This window comes from Mytilus galloprovincialis, chromosome 11 (assembly GCF_965363235.1).
Source record: "Mytilus galloprovincialis chromosome 11, xbMytGall1.hap1.1, whole genome shotgun sequence".
Classification (NCBI taxonomy): Eukaryota; Metazoa; Mollusca; class Bivalvia; order Mytilida; family Mytilidae; genus Mytilus; species Mytilus galloprovincialis.
This window is the reverse complement of record NC_134848.1, coordinates 6,970,377-6,991,035: the sequence shown is the minus strand read 5'-3', so window position 1 is coordinate 6,991,035 and position 20,659 is coordinate 6,970,377. Positions and strand designations below refer to the sequence as shown.

At 41.2% G+C, this 20,659-nt stretch overlaps 1 protein-coding gene across 2 annotated transcripts in view; it reads right to left on the bottom strand.

Annotated features, from left to right (window-relative positions):
• Window positions 1-589: 589 nt before the first annotated feature.
• The window catches only part of LOC143050963 (uncharacterized), a 28,541-nt gene continuing 8,471 nt past the window's right edge, over window positions 590-20,659 (bottom strand). For both annotated transcript variants that reach the window (XM_076224056.1, XM_076224057.1), the window contains 3 exons: window positions 1,990-2,083; window positions 1,364-1,387; window positions 590-841 (listed from right to left, as the gene is read on the bottom strand). In XM_076224056.1, the coding sequence (XP_076080171.1) occupies window positions 609-841; window positions 1,364-1,387; window positions 1,990-2,083 (351 nt within the window). In that variant the 3' untranslated portion in view covers window positions 590-608. The remainder of the gene's footprint in view (window positions 842-1,363; window positions 1,388-1,989; window positions 2,084-20,659) is intronic.

The window sequence follows — 20,659 nt, the reverse complement described above, 5'->3', positions numbered from 1 at the left end:
AATTCAGTGTCTGAGACAATGCTTGGTGCCTTTCTGTTTCTGTTGTCCTATTCAATGTCAACACTCAGCTGTGCCGACAAAATTAAAGTGTTAAGCAGTTTTCGTTGAGATTGAATCTGTATTATTTATTTGATAGCAATCAAATTAGTGAGTAATCCTTAGTTTTTTCAGTACGTCAGTGCTTTGATTTTTCTATAAAATAATAGTTTGATAACTGTGAAATCGGTCAGACACAGAAACACTTTGACGATCGAAAAATATGCAACAATTGAAATAAACATGCATATATACTGTCGATCATTTCGGGGCCTTTTATAGCCGACTATGCGGTATGGGCTTTGCTCATTATTGAAGTACGACGGTGACCTATATCTGTATTTTTTTGTGTCATTTGGTCTCTTTTGGAGAGTTGTTTCATTGGCAATCATACCACATCTACCTTTTTTATATATATATATTAACACTAAAATTCATATTAACAAAATAATAATATTAATAATATTTAATTAACCATTATTTAGAAATATGTTTGAACCCAAAAAGATCCTCGTTATCTCCTATAAATGAAAATTCCTGTAAACAACTAATATTTCATCACACATGTTTTATTAACAAAGGCCACATGACTTTGCACAAAGGGGTTCAAACTCCTGGACACCACACACTAGTCGTTGGAAATCTTTCTGTGTACACTGGGTCCCTGTATCTAGACATGGTTTAACTGTGGGTGTCGTTCTGTTATGTGTTGTACTGGAATAAATCGCTGGAGCTGGTGATGTTGGTCTTTCTGTAGACTTCAGTGTCGGTTGATGAATGGGTGTTTGCGATATCAGTGGGACATCTTGAAACAAAAAAAGAAAGCTTTAAATTATACGACGTGATTTTATTCTTTGTTCTTTCGACAGCTGCATTTTATTGCTCGGTTGAGAAGTTCTTCTCTTAATGATCTATATATAACGACTTTCGGTGTTTGTTTCTGTGTCTAGTCAAGAATTTATAGCTTAGCAGACAGATAGCGATTAGATCAACTAATTACAATTATTTTGGTAGATTACGTCCATGGTTTTTGTTAACTAGTAGTTTATGAGCTACAATACGGTGTGCAGCCGCCACATATGGAGCAGGAATGCTTACCACTCCAAGGCACCTGTAATCACCTCCAGTTTTTGGTGGGTCCGTATCGCTCATTTTTTTATTTTGTAAAATGTTGTATTTTGTGTACTGTTATTTGTCTCTTTGGTCTTTTTTTTTTGGCCATAATATTTGATGATTTCAAACATAAATTTACACAAGTTTAAATATCTTGCTATGTTAACATCAAGCTTATTAACGGTGATCGTAAAACTATGATTTACTAACTTACGAGTGGATTGTTCGAGCAAATTTTCTACATGTAAAAAAGAAAATAGAAGTTGAATCACAAAAAGTTTTAAATGCCCAAAATGTGCTATTGTGCTTTTGTCGAATTAAATACGAGTCATAGGTTGGCTGTCTACGAGACCAGGTTTAACATTTTCAATAGTAGGAAATGCCTGTAACAATTCAAGAATATACCAGTTGTTTTCCAATCGTTCGGTGTGGTTGAGCTTTTGATTTGTCTTCTGATAAGGGACTTTCCATTATAAGTTTTGCTTGGAAGTCGATATTGTTTTCATTTTACCTTTTACAACAATTAAAACAAGAGTAAGCTTTTGTTATTCAATGTATATATACTCTTTGTAATTCTTTAACAGATATTATATTCAAATTCTAGAAATTTGTCACGCTTTGTCACACTTGATTTAACAAAGGGATGGAACTCAAAGTGCACTCTTTCATAATTTTTTTAGTACACATTTGTTTTAAAAGACCGAATGATGGCAGATCTTTCTCGCAAATTTTTTGACGAACAATGCTTTTGAATGGGGACATATGGTTGGATGCGTCCCTTAAGGGAGTTGTTTTAAAAGATACCAATTGCTAATAATCAAATGTTAATTAAATACATACTATTGCAGTTATCCGTATTACAACACTGTGTTAGAGAGGCCACTGTCCTCCGTCCAAAAGTTGCTGTGTTTATACCTTCTATCAAATCACAAACCTATCAAGTAAAAGACGATTTTTACATAAATATAGGACGATGTGGTATGAGCACCAATGTGACAACTCTACATAGATATAGGACGATGTGGTATGAGCACCAATGTGACAACTCTACATAGATATAGGACGATGTGGTATGAGCACCAATGTGACAACTCTCCATAGATATAGGACGATGTGGTATGAGCACCAATGTGACAACTCTACATAGATATAGGACGATGTGGTATGAGCACCAATGTGACAACTCTACATAGATATAGGACGATGTGGTATGAGCACCAATGCGACAACTCTCCATCCAATAGATATAGGACGATGTGGTATGAGCACCAATGTGACAACTCTCCATAGATATAGGACGATGTGGTATGAGCGCCAATGTGACAACTCTACATAGATATAGGACGATGTGGTATGTGCGCCAATGTGACAACTCTACATAGATATAGGACGATGTGGTATGAGCGCCAATGTGACAACTCTCCATAGATATAGGACGATGTGGTATGAGCGCCAATGTGACAACTCTACATAGATATAGGACGATGTGGTATGTGCGCCAATGTGACAACTTTACATAGATATAGGACGATGTGGTATGAGCACCAATGTGACAACTCTACATAGATATAGGACGATGTGGTATGAGCACCAATGTGACAACTCTACATAGATATAGGACGATGTGGTATGAGCACCAATGTGACAACTCTCCATAGATATAGGACGATGTGGTATGAGCGCCAATGTGACAACTCTCCATCCAATAGATATAGGACGATGTGGTATGAGCACCAATGTGACAACTCTACATAGATATAGGACGATGTGGTATGAGCGCCAATGTGACAACTCTACATAGATATAGGACGATGTGGTATGAGCGCCAATGTGACAACTCTACATAGATATAGGACGATGTGGTATGAGCACCAATGTGACAACTCTACATAGATATAGGACGATGTGGTATGAGCACCAATGTGACAACTTTACATAGATATAGGACGATGTGGTATGAGCACCAATGTGACAACTCTACATAGATATAGGACGATGTGGTATGAGCACCAATGTGACAACTCTCCATAGATATAGGACGATGTGGTATGAGCACCAATGTGACAACTCTCCATAGATATAGGACGATGTGGTATGAGCGCCAATGTGACAACTCTACATAGATATAGGACGATGTGGTATGTGCGCCAATGTGACAACTCTACATAGATATAGGACGATGTGGTATGAGCGCCAATGTGACAACTCTCCATAGATATAGGACGATGTGGTATGAGCGCCAATGTGACAACTCTACATAGATATAGGACGATGTGGTATGTGCGCCAATGTGACAACTTTACATAGATATAGGACGATGTGGTATGAGCACCAATGTGACAACTCTACATAGATATAGGACGATGTGGTATGAGCACCAATGTGACAACTCTACATAGATATAGGACGATGTGGTATGAGCACCAATGTGACAACTCTACATAGATATAGGACGATGTGGTATGAGCACCAATGTGACAACTCTACATAGATATAGGACGATGTGGTATGAGCACCAATGTGACAACTCTCCATAGATATAGGACGATGTGGTATGAGCGCCAATGTGACAACTCTCCATCCAATAGATATAGGACGATGTGGTATGAGCACCAATGTGACAACTCTACATAGATATAGGACGATGTGGTATGAGCGCCAATGTGACAACTCTACATAGATATAGGACGATGTGGTATGAGCGCCAATGTGACAACTCTACATAGATATAGGACGATGTGGTATGAGCACCAATGTGACAACTCTACATAGATATAGGACGATGTGGTATGAGCACCAATGTGACAACTCTCCATAGATATAGGACGATGTGGTATGAGCGCCAATGTGACAACTCTACATAGATATAGGACGATGTGGTATGTGCGCCAATGTGACAACTCTACATAGATATAGGACGATGTGGTATGAGCGCCAATGTGACAACTCTCCATAGATATAGGACGATGTGGTATGAGCGCCAATGTGACAACTCTACATAGATATAGGACGATGTGGTATGTGCGCCAATGTGACAACTTTACATAGATATAGGACGATGTGGTATGAGCACCAATGTGACAACTCTACATAGATATAGGACGATGTGGTATGAGCACCAATGTGACAACTCTACATAGATATAGGACGATGTGGTATGAGCACCAATGTGACAACTCTCCATAGATATAGGACGATGTGGTATGAGCGCCAATGTGACAACTCTCCATCCAATAGATATAGGACGATGTGGTATGAGCACCAATGTGACAACTCTACATAGATATAGGACGATGTGGTATGAGCGCCAATGTGACAACTCTACATAGATATAGGACGATGTGTTATGAGCACCAATGTGACAACTCTACATAGATATAGGACGATGTGGTATGTGCGCCAATGTGACAACTCTACATAGATATAGGACGATGTGGTATGAGCGCCAATGTGACAACTCTACATAGATATAGGACGATGTGTTATGAGCACCAATGTGACAACTCTACATAGATATAGGACGATGTGGTATGTGCGCCAATGTGACAACTCTACATAGATATAGGACGATGTGGTATGAGCACCAATGTGACAACTCTACATAGATATAGGACGATGTGGTATGTGCGCCAATGTGACAACTCTCCATCCAATAGATATAGGACGATGTGGTATGAGCGCCAATGTGACAACTCTACATAGATATAGGACGATGTGGTATGAGCACCAATGTGACAACTCTACATAGATATAGGACGATGTGGTATGTGCACCAATGTGACAACTCTCCATCCAATAGATATAGGACGATGTGGTATGAGCACCAATGTGACAACTCTACATAGATATAGGACGATGTGGTATGTGCACCGATGTGACAACTCTACATAGATATAGGACGATGTGGTATGAGCACCAATGTGACAACTCTACATAGATATAGGACGATGTGGTATGAGCACCAATGTGACAACTCTACATAGATATAGGACGATGTGGTATGTGCGCCAATGTGACAACTCTCCATCCAATAGATATAGGACGATGTGGTATGAGCACCAATGTGACAACTCTCCATAGATATAGGACGATGTGGTATGAGCACCAATGTGACAACTTTCCATAGATATAGGACGATGTGGTATGAGCACCAATGTGACAACTCTACATAGATATAGGACGATGTGGTATGAGCACCAATGTGACAACTCTACATAGATATAGGACGATGTGGTATGAGCACCAATGTGACAACTCTACATAGATATAGGACGATGTGGTATGAGCACCAATGTGACAACTTTCCATAGATATAGGACGATGTGGTATGAGCGCCAATGTGACAACTCTACATAGATATAGGACGATGTGGTATGAGCACCAATGTGACAACTCTACATAGATATAGGACGATGTGGTATGAGCACCAATGTGACAACTCTACATAGATATAGGACGATGTGGTATGAGCACCAATGTGACAACTCTACATAGATATAGGACGATGTGGTATGAGCGCCAATGTGACAACTCTACATAGATATAGGACGATGTGGTATGAGCACCAATGTGACAACTCTGCATAGATATAGGACGATGTGGTATGAGCACCAATGTGACAACTCTACATAGATATAGGACGATGTGGTATGTGCGCCAATGTGACAACTCTCCATCCTTTACATAGATATAGGACGATGTGGTATGAGCACCAATGTGACAACTCTCCATCCTTTACATAGATATAGGACGATGTGGTATGAGCACCAATGTGACAACTTTACATAGATATAGGACGATGTGGTATGAGCGCCAATGTGACAACTCTACATAGATATAGGACGATGTGGTATGAGCACCAATGTGACAACTCTACATAGATATAGGACGATGTGGTATGTGCGCCAATGTGACAACTCTACATAGATATAGGACGATGTGGTATTTGCGCCAATGTGACAACTCTCAATAGATATAGGACGATGTGGTATGTGCGCCAATGTGACAACTTTACATAGATATAGGACGATGTGGTATGAGCACCAATGTGACAACTTTACATAGATATAGGACGATGTGGTATGTGCGCCAATGTGACAACTCTACATAGATATAGGACGATGTGGTATGTGCGCCAATGTGACAACTCTCCATCCTTTACATAGATATAGGACGATGTGGTATGAGCACCAATGTGACAACTCTACATAGATATAGGACGATGTGGTATGTGCGCCAATGTGACAACTCTCCATCCTTTACATAGATATAGGACGATGTGGTATGAGCACCAATGTGACAACTTTAAATAGATATAGGACGATGTGGTATGTGCGCCAATGTGACAACTCTACATAGATATAGGACGATGTGGTATGTGCGCCAATGTGACAACTCTCCATCCTTTACATAGATATAGGACGATGTGGTATGAGCACCAATGTGACAACTCTACATAGATATAGGACGATGTGGTATGAGCGCCAATGTGACAACTCTACATAGATATAGGACGATGTGGTATGAGCACCAATGTGACAACTCTACATAGATATAGGACGATGTGGTATGTGCGCCAATGTGACAACTCTACATAGATATAGGACGATGTGGTATGTGCGCCAATGTGACAACTCTCCATATATATAGGACGATGTGGTATGTGCGCCAATGTGACAACTTTACATAGATATAGGACGATGTGGTATGAGCACCAATGTGACAACTTTACATAGATATAGGACGATGTGGTATGTGCGCCAATGTGACAACTCTACATAGATATAGGACGATGTGGTATGTGCGCCAATGTGACAACTCTCCATCCTTTACATAGATATAGGACGATGTGGTATGAGCACCAATGTGACAACTCTCCATCCTTTACATAGATATAGGACGATGTGGTATGTGAGCCAATGTGACAACTCTACATAGATATAGGACGATGTGGTATGAGCACCAATGTGACAACTCTCCATAGATATAGGACGATGTGGTATGAGCACCAACGTGACAACTCTCCATAGATATAGGACGATGTGGTATGAGCGCCAATGTGACAACTCTACATAGATATAGGACGATGTGGTATGAGCACCAATGTGACAACTCTACATAGATATAGGACGATGTGGTATGAGCACCAATGTGACAACTCTCCATAGATATAGGACGATGTGGTATGTGCGCCAATGTGACAACTCTACATAGATATAGGACGATGTGGTATGAGCACCAATGTGACAACTTTACATAGATATAGGACGATGTGGTATGTGGGCCAATGTGACAACTCTCCATCCTTTACATAGATATAGGACGATGTGGTATGAGCACCAATGTGACAACTCTACATAGATATAGGACGATGTGGTATGAGCACCAATGTGACAACTTTACATAGATATAGGACGATGTGGTATGAGCACCAATGTGACAACTCTCCATAGATATAGGACGATGTGGTATGAGCACCAATGTGACAACTCTACATAGATATAGGACGATGTGGTATGTGCACCAATGTGACAACTCTACATATATATAGGACGATGTGGTATGTCCACCAATGTGACAGCTCTCCATAGATATAGGACGATGTGGTATGAGCACCAATGTGACAACTCTACATAGATATAGGACGATGTGGTATGTGCACCAATGTGACAACTCTACATAGATATAGGACGATGTGGTATGAGCACCAATGTGACAACTCTACATAGATATAGGACGATGTGGTATGAGCACCAATGTGACAACTCTCCATAGATATAGGACGATGTGGTATGAGCACCAATGTGACAACTCTCCATCCAATAGATATAGGACGATGTGGTATGAGCACCAATGTGACAACTCTACATAGATATAGGACGATGTGGTATGAGCACCGATGTGACAACTCTACATAGATATAGGACGATGTGGTATGAGCACCAATGTGACAACTCTACATAGATATAGGACGATGTGGTATGTGCGCCAATGTGACAACTCTCCATAGATATAGGACGATGTGGTATGAGCACCAATGTGACAACTCTCCATCCAATAGATATAGGACGATGTGGTATGTGCGCCAATGTGACAACTCTACATAGATATAGGACGATGTGGTATGAGCACCAATGTGACAACTCTCCATCCAATAGATATAGGACGATGTGGTATGTGCGCCAATGTGACAACTCTACATAGATATAGGACGATGTGGTATGAGCACCAATGTGACAACTTTACATAGATATAGGACGATGTGGTATGTGGGCCAATGTGACAACTCTCCATCCTTTACATAGATATAGGACGATGTGGTATGAGCACCAATGTGACAACTCTACATAGATATAGGACGATGTGGTATGAGCACCAATGTGACAACTTTACATAGATATAGGACGATGTGGTATGAGCACCAATGTGACAACTCTCCATAGATATAGGACGATGTGGTATGAGCACCAATGTGACAACTCTACATAGATATAGGACGATGTGGTATGTGCACCAATGTGACAACTCTACATATATATAGGACGATGTGGTATGTCCACCAATGTGACAGCTCTCCATAGATATAGGACGATGTGGTATGAGCACCAATGTGACAACTCTACATAGATATAGGACGATGTGGTATGTGCACCAATGTGACAACTCTACATAGATATAGGACGATGTGGTATGAGCACCAATGTGACAACTCTACATAGATATAGGACGATGTGGTATGAGCACCAATGTGACAACTCTACATAGATATAGGACGATGTGGTATGAGCGCCAATGTGACAACTCTACATAGATATAGGACGATGTGGTATGAGCACCAATGTGACAACTTTACATAGATATAGGACGATGTGGTATGAGCACCAATGTGACAACTCTACATAGATATAGGACGATGTGGTATGAGAACCAATGTGACAACTTTACATAGATATAGGACGATGTGGTATGAGCACCAATGTGACAACTCTACATAGATATAGGACGATGTGGTATGAGCACCAATGTGACAACTTTACATAGATATAGGACGATGTGGTATGAGCACCAATGTGACAACTCTACATAGATATAGGACGATGTGGTATGAGAACCAATGTGACAACTTTACATAGATATAGGACGATGTGGTATGATCACCAATGTGACAACTCTACATAGATATAGGACGATGTGGTATGTGCACCAATGTGACAACTCTACATAGATATAGGACGATGTGGTATGAGCACCAATGTGACAACTCTACATAGATATAGGACGATGTGGTATGAGCACCAATGTGACAACTCTACATAGATATAGGACGATGTGGTATGAGCGCCAATGTGACAACTCTACATAGATATAGGACGATGTGGTATGAGCACCAATGTGACAACTCTACATAGATATAGGACGATGTGGTATGAGCACCAATGTGACAACTCTACATAGATATAGGACGATGTGGTATGAGCACCAATGTGACAACTCTACATAGATATAGGACGATGTGGTATGAGCACCAATGTGACAACTCTCCATAGATATAGGACGATGTGGTATGTGGGCCAATGTGACAACTCTACATAGATATAGGACGATGTGGTATGAGAACCAATGTGACAACTCTACATAGATATAGGACGATGTGGTATGTGGGCCAATGTGATAACTCTACATAGATATAGGACGATGTGGTATGAGAACCAATGTGACAACTCTACATAGATATAGGACGATGTGGTATGAGCACCAATGTGACAACTCTACATAGATATAGGACGATGTGGTATGAGCACCAATGTGACAACTCTACATAGATATAGGACGATGTGGTATGAGCACCAATGTGACAACTCTACATAGATATAGGACGATGTGGTATGAGAACCAATGTGACAACTTTACATAGATATAGGACGATGTGGTATGAGCACCAATGTGACAACTCTACATAGATATAGGACGATGTGGTATGAGCACCAATGTGACAACTCTACATAGATATAGGACGATGTGGTATGAGCACCAATGTGACAACTCTACATAGATATAGGACGATGTGGTATGAGCACCAATGTGACAACTCTACATAGATATAGGACGATGTGGTATGAGAACCAATGTGACAACTTTACATAGATATAGGACGATGTGGTATGAGCACCAATGTGACAACTCTACATAGATATAGGACGATGTGGTATGAGCACCAATGTGACAACTCTACATAGATATAGGACGATGTGGTATGAGAACCAATGTGACAACTTTACATAGATATAGGACGATGTGGTATGAGAACCAATGTGACAACTTTACATAGATATAGGACGATGTGGTATGTGCACCGATGTGACAACTCTCCATAGATATAGGACGATGTGGTATGAGCACCAATGTGACAACTCTACATAGATATAGGACGATGTGGTATGTGCACCGATGTGACAACTTTACATAGATATAGGACGATGTGGTATGAGCACCAATGTGACAACTCTACATAGATATAGGACGATGTGGTATGAGCACCAATGTGACAACTCTACATAGATATAGGACGATGTGGTATGAGCACCAATGTGACAACTTTACATAGATATAGGACGATGTGGTATGAGCACCAATGTGACAACTCTACATAGATATAGGACGATGTGGTATGAGCACCAATGTGACAACTCTACATAGATATAGGACGATGTGGTATGTGCACCAATGTGACAACTCTCCATAGATATAGGACGATGTGGTATGAGCACCAATGTGACAACTCTTCATAGATATAGGACGATGTGGTATGTGCGCCAATGTGACAACTCTACATAGATATAGGACGATGTAGTATGAGCACCAATGTGACAACTCTCCATCCTTTACATAGATATAGGACGATGTGGTATGTGCACCAATGTGACAACTCTACATAGATATAGGACGATGTGGTATGAGCACCAATGTGACAACTCTCCATCCTTTACATAGATATAGGACGATGTGGTATGTGCACCAATGTGACAACTCTACATAGATATAGGACGATGTGGTATGAGCACCAATGTGACAACTCTACATAGATATAGGACGATGTGGTATGAGCACCAATGTGACAACTCTACATAGATATAGGACGATGTGGTATGAGCACCAATGTGACAACTCTACATAGATATAGGACGATGTGGTATGAGCACCAATGTGACAACTCTCCATAGATATAGGACGATGTGGTATGAGCACCAATGTGACAACTCTACATAGATATAGGACGATGTGGTATGAGCACCAATGTGACAACTCTCCATAGATATAGGACGATGTGGTATGAGCACCAATGTGACAACTCTCCATAGATATAGGACGATGTGGTATGAGCACCAATGTGACAACTCTCCATAGATATAGGACGATGTGGTATGAGCACCAATGTGACAACTCTACATAGATATAGGACGATGTGGTATGTGCGCCAATGTGACAACTTTACATAGATATAGGACGATGTGGTATGAGCACCAATGTGACAACTCTACATAGATATAGGACGATGTGGTATGAGCACCAATGTGACAACTCTACATAGATATAGGACGATGTGGTATGAGCGCCAATGTGACAACTCTCCATAGATATAGGACGATGTGGTATGAGCACCAATGTGACAACTCTACATAGATATAGGACGATGTGGTATGTGCGCCAATGTGACAACTCTACATAGATATAGGACGATGTGGTATGAGCACCAATGTGACAACTCTACATAGATATAGGACGATGTGGTATGAGCACCAATGTGACAACTCTCCATCCAATAGATATAGGACGATGTGGTATGAGCCCCAATGTGACAACTCTCCATCCAATAGATATAGGACGATGTGGTATGAGCCCCAATGTGACAACTCTCCATCCAATAGATATAGGACGATGTGGTATGAGAACCAATGTGACAACTCTACATAGATATAGGACGATGTGGTATGAGCACCAATGTGACAACTCTACATAGATATAGGACGATGTGGTATGAGCACCAATGTGACAACTCTACATAGATATAGGACGATGTGGTATGAGCACCAATGTGACAACTCTACATAGATATAGGACGATGTGGTATGAGCACCAATGTGACAACTCTCCATAGATATAGGACGATGTGGTATGAGCACCAATGTGACAACTCTACATAGATATAGGACGATGTGGTATGAGCACCAATGTGACAACTCTACATAGATATAGGACGATGTGGTATGAGCACCAATGCGACAACTCTCCATCCAATAGATATAGGACGATGTGGTATGAGCACCAATGTGACAACTCTCCATAGATATAGGACGATGTGGTATGAGCGCCAATGTGACAACTCTACATAGATATAGGACGATGTGGTATGTGCGCCAATGTGACAACTCTACATAGATATAGGACGATGTGGTATGAGCGCCAATGTGACAACTCTCCATAGATATAGGACGATGTGGTATGAGCGCCAATGTGACAACTCTACATAGATATAGGACGATGTGGTATGTGCGCCAATGTGACAACTTTACATAGATATAGGACGATGTGGTATGAGCACCAATGTGACAACTCTACATAGATATAGGACGATGTGGTATGAGCACCAATGTGACAACTCTACATAGATATAGGACGATGTGGTATGAGCACCAATGTGACAACTCTCCATAGATATAGGACGATGTGGTATGAGCGCCAATGTGACAACTCTCCATCCAATAGATATAGGACGATGTGGTATGAGCACCAATGTGACAACTCTACATAGATATAGGACGATGTGGTATGAGCGCCAATGTGACAACTCTACATAGATATAGGACGATGTGGTATGAGCGCCAATGTGACAACTCTACATAGATATAGGACGATGTGGTATGAGCACCAATGTGACAACTCTACATAGATATAGGACGATGTGGTATGAGCACCAATGTGACAACTTTACATAGATATAGGACGATGTGGTATGAGCACCAATGTGACAACTCTACATAGATATAGGACGATGTGGTATGAGCACCAATGTGACAACTCTCCATAGATATAGGACGATGTGGTATGAGCACCAATGTGACAACTCTCCATAGATATAGGACGATGTGGTATGAGCGCCAATGTGACAACTCTACATAGATATAGGACGATGTGGTATGTGCGCCAATGTGACAACTCTACATAGATATAGGACGATGTGGTATGAGCGCCAATGTGACAACTCTCCATAGATATAGGACGATGTGGTATGAGCGCCAATGTGACAACTCTACATAGATATAGGACGATGTGGTATGTGCGCCAATGTGACAACTTTACATAGATATAGGACGATGTGGTATGAGCACCAATGTGACAACTCTACATAGATATAGGACGATGTGGTATGAGCACCAATGTGACAACTCTACATAGATATAGGACGATGTGGTATGAGCACCAATGTGACAACTCTACATAGATATAGGACGATGTGGTATGAGCACCAATGTGACAACTCTACATAGATATAGGACGATGTGGTATGAGCACCAATGTGACAACTCTCCATAGATATAGGACGATGTGGTATGAGCGCCAATGTGACAACTCTCCATCCAATAGATATAGGACGATGTGGTATGAGCACCAATGTGACAACTCTACATAGATATAGGACGATGTGGTATGAGCGCCAATGTGACAACTCTACATAGATATAGGACGATGTGGTATGAGCGCCAATGTGACAACTCTACATAGATATAGGACGATGTGGTATGAGCACCAATGTGACAACTCTACATAGATATAGGACGATGTGGTATGAGCACCAATGTGACAACTCTCCATAGATATAGGACGATGTGGTATGAGCGCCAATGTGACAACTCTACATAGATATAGGACGATGTGGTATGTGCGCCAATGTGACAACTCTACATAGATATAGGACGATGTGGTATGAGCGCCAATGTGACAACTCTCCATAGATATAGGACGATGTGGTATGAGCGCCAATGTGACAACTCTACATAGATATAGGACGATGTGGTATGTGCGCCAATGTGACAACTTTACATAGATATAGGACGATGTGGTATGAGCACCAATGTGACAACTCTACATAGATATAGGACGATGTGGTATGAGCACCAATGTGACAACTCTACATAGATATAGGACGATGTGGTATGAGCACCAATGTGACAACTCTCCATAGATATAGGACGATGTGGTATGAGCGCCAATGTGACAACTCTCCATCCAATAGATATAGGACGATGTGGTATGAGCACCAATGTGACAACTCTACATAGATATAGGACGATGTGGTATGAGCGCCAATGTGACAACTCTACATAGATATAGGACGATGTGTTATGAGCACCAATGTGACAACTCTACATAGATATAGGACGATGTGGTATGTGCGCCAATGTGACAACTCTACATAGATATAGGACGATGTGGTATGAGCGCCAATGTGACAACTCTACATAGATATAGGACGATGTGTTATGAGCACCAATGTGACAACTCTACATAGATATAGGACGATGTGGTATGTGCGCCAATGTGACAACTCTACATAGATATAGGACGATGTGGTATGAGCACCAATGTGACAACTCTACATAGATATAGGACGATGTGGTATGTGCGCCAATGTGACAACTCTCCATCCAATAGATATAGGACGATGTGGTATGAGCGCCAATGTGACAACTCTACATAGATATAGGACGATGTGGTATGAGCACCAATGTGACAACTCTACATAGATATAGGACGATGTGGTATGTGCACCAATGTGACAACTCTCCATCCAATAGATATAGGACGATGTGGTATGAGCACCAATGTGACAACTCTACATAGATATAGGACGATGTGGTATGTGCACCGATGTGACAACTCTACATAGATATAGGACGATGTGGTATGAGCACCAATGTGACAACTCTACATAGATATAGGACGATGTGGTATGAGCACCAATGTGACAACTCTACATAGATATAGGACGATGTGGTATGTGCGCCAATGTGACAACTCTCCATCCAATAGATATAGGACGATGTGGTATGAGCACCAATGTGACAACTCTCCATAGATATAGGACGATGTGGTATGAGCACCAATGTGACAACTTTCCATAGATATAGGACGATGTGGTATGAGCACCAATGTGACAACTCTACATAGATATAGGACGATGTGGTATGAGCACCAATGTGACAACTCTACATAGATATAGGACGATGTGGTATGAGCACCAATGTGACAACTCTACATAGATATAGGACGATGTGGTATGAGCACCAATGTGACAACTTTCCATAGATATAGGACGATGTGGTATGAGCGCCAATGTGACAACTCTACATAGATATAGGACGATGTGGTATGAGCACCAATGTGACAACTCTACATAGATATAGGACGATGTGGTATGAGCACCAATGTGACAACTCTACATAGATATAGGACGATGTGGTATGAGCACCAATGTGACAACTCTACATAGATATAGGACGATGTGGTATGAGCGCCAATGTGACAACTCTACATAGATATAGGACGATGTGGTATGAGCACCAATGTGACAACTCTGCATAGATATAGGACGATGTGGTATGAGCACCAATGTGACAACTCTACATAGATATAGGACGATGTGGTATGTGCGCCAATGTGACAACTCTCCATCCTTTACATAGATATAGGACGATGTGGTATGAGCACCAATGTGACAACTCTCCATCCTTTACATAGATATAGGACGATGTGGTATGAGCACCAATGTGACAACTTTACATAGATATAGGACGATGTGGTATGAGCGCCAATGTGACAACTCTACATAGATATAGGACGATGTGGTATGAGCACCAATGTGACAACTCTACATAGATATAGGACGATGTGGTATGTGCGCCAATGTGACAACTCTACATAGATATAGGACGATGTGGTATTTGCGCCAATGTGACAACTCTCAATAGATATAGGACGATGTGGTATGTGCGCCAATGTGACAACTTTACATAGATATAGGACGATGTGGTATGAGCACCAATGTGACAACTTTACATAGATATAGGACGATGTGGTATGTGCGCCAATGTGACAACTCTACATAGATATAGGACGATGTGGTATGTGCGCCAATGTGACAACTCTCCATCCTTTACATAGATATAGGACGATGTGGTATGAGCACCAATGTGACAACTCTACATAGATATAGGACGATGTGGTATGTGCGCCAATGTGACAACTCTCCATCCTTTACATAGATATAGGACGATGTGGTATGAGCACCAATGTGACAACTTTAAATAGATATAGGACGATGTGGTATGTGCGCCAATGTGACAACTCTACATAGATATAGGACGATGTGGTATGTGCGCCAATGTGACAACTCTCCATCCTTTACATAGATATAGGACGATGTGGTATGAGCACCAATGTGACAACTCTACATAGATATAGGACGATGTGGTATGAGCGCCAATGTGACAACTCTACATAGATATAGGACGATGTGGTATGAGCACCAATGTGACAACTCTACATAGATATAGGACGATGTGGTATGTGCGCCAATGTGACAACTCTACATAGATATAGGACGATGTGGTATGTGCGCCAATGTGACAACTCTCCATATATATAGGACGATGTGGTATGTGCGCCAATGTGACAACTTTACATAGATATAGGACGATGTGGTATGAGCACCAATGTGACAACTTTACATAGATATAGGACGATGTGGTATGTGCGCCAATGTGACAACTCTACATAGATATAGGACGATGTGGTATGTGCGCCAATGTGACAACTCTCCATCCTTTACATAGATATAGGACGATGTGGTATGAGCACCAATGTGACAACTCTCCATCCTTTACATAGATATAGGACGATGTGGTATGTGAGCCAATGTGACAACTCTACATAGATATAGGACGATGTGGTATGAGCACCAATGTGACAACTCTCCATAGATATAGGACGATGTGGTATGAGCACCAACGTGACAACTCTCCATAGATATAGGACGATGTGGTATGAGCGCCAATGTGACAACTCTACATAGATATAGGACGATGTGGTATGAGCACCAATGTGACAACTCTACATAGATATAGGACGATGTGGTATGAGCACCAATGTGACAACTCTCCATAGATATAGGACGATGTGGTATGTGCGCCAATGTGACAACTCTACATAGATATAGGACGATGTGGTATGAGCACCAATGTGACAACTTTACATAGATATAGGACGATGTGGTATGTGGGCCAATGTGACAACTCTCCATCCTTTACATAGATATAGGACGATGTGGTATGAGCACCAATGTGACAACTCTACATAGATATAGGACGATGTGGTATGAGCACCAATGTGACAACTTTACATAGATATAGGACGATGTGGTATGAGCACCAATGTGACAACTCTCCATAGATATAGGACGATGTGGTATGAGCACCAATGTGACAACTCTACATAGATATAGGACGATGTGGTATGTGCACCAATGTGACAACTCTACATATATATAGGACGATGTGGTATGTCCACCAATGTGACAGCTCTCCATAGATATAGGACGATGTGGTATGAGCACCAATGTGACAACTCTACATAGATATAGGACGATGTGGTATGTGCACCAATGTGACAACTCTACATAGATATAGGACGATGTGGTATGAGCACCAATGTGACAACTCTACATAGATATAGGACGATGTGGTATGAGCACCAATGTGACAACTCTCCATAGATATAGGACGATGTGGTATGAGCACCAATGTGACAACTCTCCATCCAATAGATATAGGACGATGTGGTATGAGCACCAATGTGACAACTCTACATAGATATAGGACGATGTGGTATGAGCACCGATGTGACAACTCTACATAGATATAGGACGATGTGGTATGAGCACCAATGTGACAACTCTACATAGATATAGGACGATGTGGTATGTGCGCCAATGTGACAACTCTCCATAGATATAGGACGATGTGGTATGAGCACCAATGTGACAACTCTCCATCCAATAGATATAGGACGATGTGGTATGTGCGCCAATGTGACAACTCTACATAGATATAGGACGATGTGGTATGAGCACCAATGTGACAACTCTCCATCCAATAGATATAGGACGATGTGGTATGTGCGCCAATGTGACAACTCTACATAGATATAGGACGATGTGGTATGAGCACCAATGTGACAACTTTACATAGATATAGGACGATGTGGTATGTGGGCCAATGTGACAACTCTCCATCCTTTACATAGATATAGGACGATGTGGTATGAGCACCAATGTGACAACTCTACATAGATATAGGACGATGTGGTATGAGCACCAATGTGACAACTTTACATAGATATAGGACGATGTGGTATGAGCACCAATGTGACAACTCTCCATAGATATAGGACGATGTGGTATGAGCACCAATGTGACAACTCTACATAGATATAGGACGATGTGGTATGTGCACCAATGTGACAACTCTACATATATATAGGACGATGTGGTATGTCCACCAATGTGACAGCTCTCCATAGATATAGGACGATGTGGTATGAGCACCAATGTGACAACTCTACATAGATATAGGACGATGTGGTATGTGCACCAATGTGACAACTCTACATAGATATAGGACGATGTGGTATGAGCACCAATGTGACAACTCTACATAGATATAGGACGATGTGGTATGAGCACCAATGTGACAACTCTACATAGATATAGGACGATGTGGTATGAGCGCCAATGTGACAACTCTACATAGATATAGGACGATGTGGTATGAGCACCAATGTGACAACTTTACATAGATATAGGACGATGTGGTATGAGCACCAATGTGACAACTCTACATAGATATAGGACGATGTGGTATGAGAACCAATGTGACAACTTTACATAGATATAGGACGATGTGGTATGAGCACCAATGTGACAACTCTACATAGATATAGGACGATGTGGTATGAGCACCAATGTGACAACTTTACATAGATATAGGACGATGTGGTATGAGCACCAATGTGACAACTCTACATAGATATAGGACGATGTGGTATGAGAACCAATGTGACAACTTTACATAGATATAGGACGATGTGGTATGATCACCAATGTGACAACTCTACATAGATATAGGACGATGTGGTATGTGCACCAATGTGACAACTCTACATAGATATAGGACGATGTGGTATGAGCACCAATGTGACAACTCTACATAGATATAGGACGATGTGGTATGAGCACCAATGTGACAACTCTACATAGATATAGGACGATGTGGTATGAGCGCCAATGTGACAACTCTACATAGATATAGGACGATGTGGTATGAGCACCAATGTGACAACTCTACATAGATATAGGACGATGTGGTATGAGCACCAATGTGACAACTCTACATAGATATAGGACGATGTGGTATGAGCACCAATGTGACAACTCTACATAGATATAGGACGATGTGGTATGAGCACCAATGTGACAACTCTCCATAGATATAGGACGATGTGGTATGTGGGCCAATGTGACAACTCTACATAGATATAGGACGATGTGGTATGAGAACCAATGTGACAACTCTACATAGATATAGGACGATGTGGTATGTGGGCCAATGTGACAACTCTACATAGATATAGGACGATGTGGTATGAGAACCAATGTGACAACTCTACATAGATATAGGACGATGTGGTATGAGCACCAATGTGACAACTCTACATAGATATAGGACGATGTGGTATGAGCACCAATGTGACAACTCTACATAGATATAGGACGATGTGGTATGAGAACCAATGTGACAACTTTACATAGATATAGGACGATGTGGTATGAGCACCAATGTGACAACTCTACATAGATATAGGACGATGTGGTATGAGCACCAATGTGACAACTCTACATAGATATAGGACGATGTGGTATGAGAACCAATGTGACAACTTTACATAGATATAGGACGATGTGGTATGAGAACCAATGTGACAACTTTACATAGATATAGGACGATGTGGTATGTGCACCGATGTGACAACTCTCCATAGATATAGGACGATGTGGTATGAGCACCAATGTGACAACTCTACATAGATATAGGACGATGTGGTATGTGCACCGATGTGACAACTTTACATAGATATAGGACGATGTGGTATGAGCACCAATGTGACAACTCTACATAGATATAGGACGATGTGGTATGAGCACCAATGTGACAACTCTACATAGATATAGGACGATGTGGTATGAGCACCAATGTGACAACTTTACATAGATATAGGACGATGTGGTATGAGCACCAATGTGACAACTCTACATAGATATAGGACGATGTGGTATGAGCACCAATGTGACAACTCTACATAGATATAGGACGATGTGGTATGTGCACCAATGTGACAA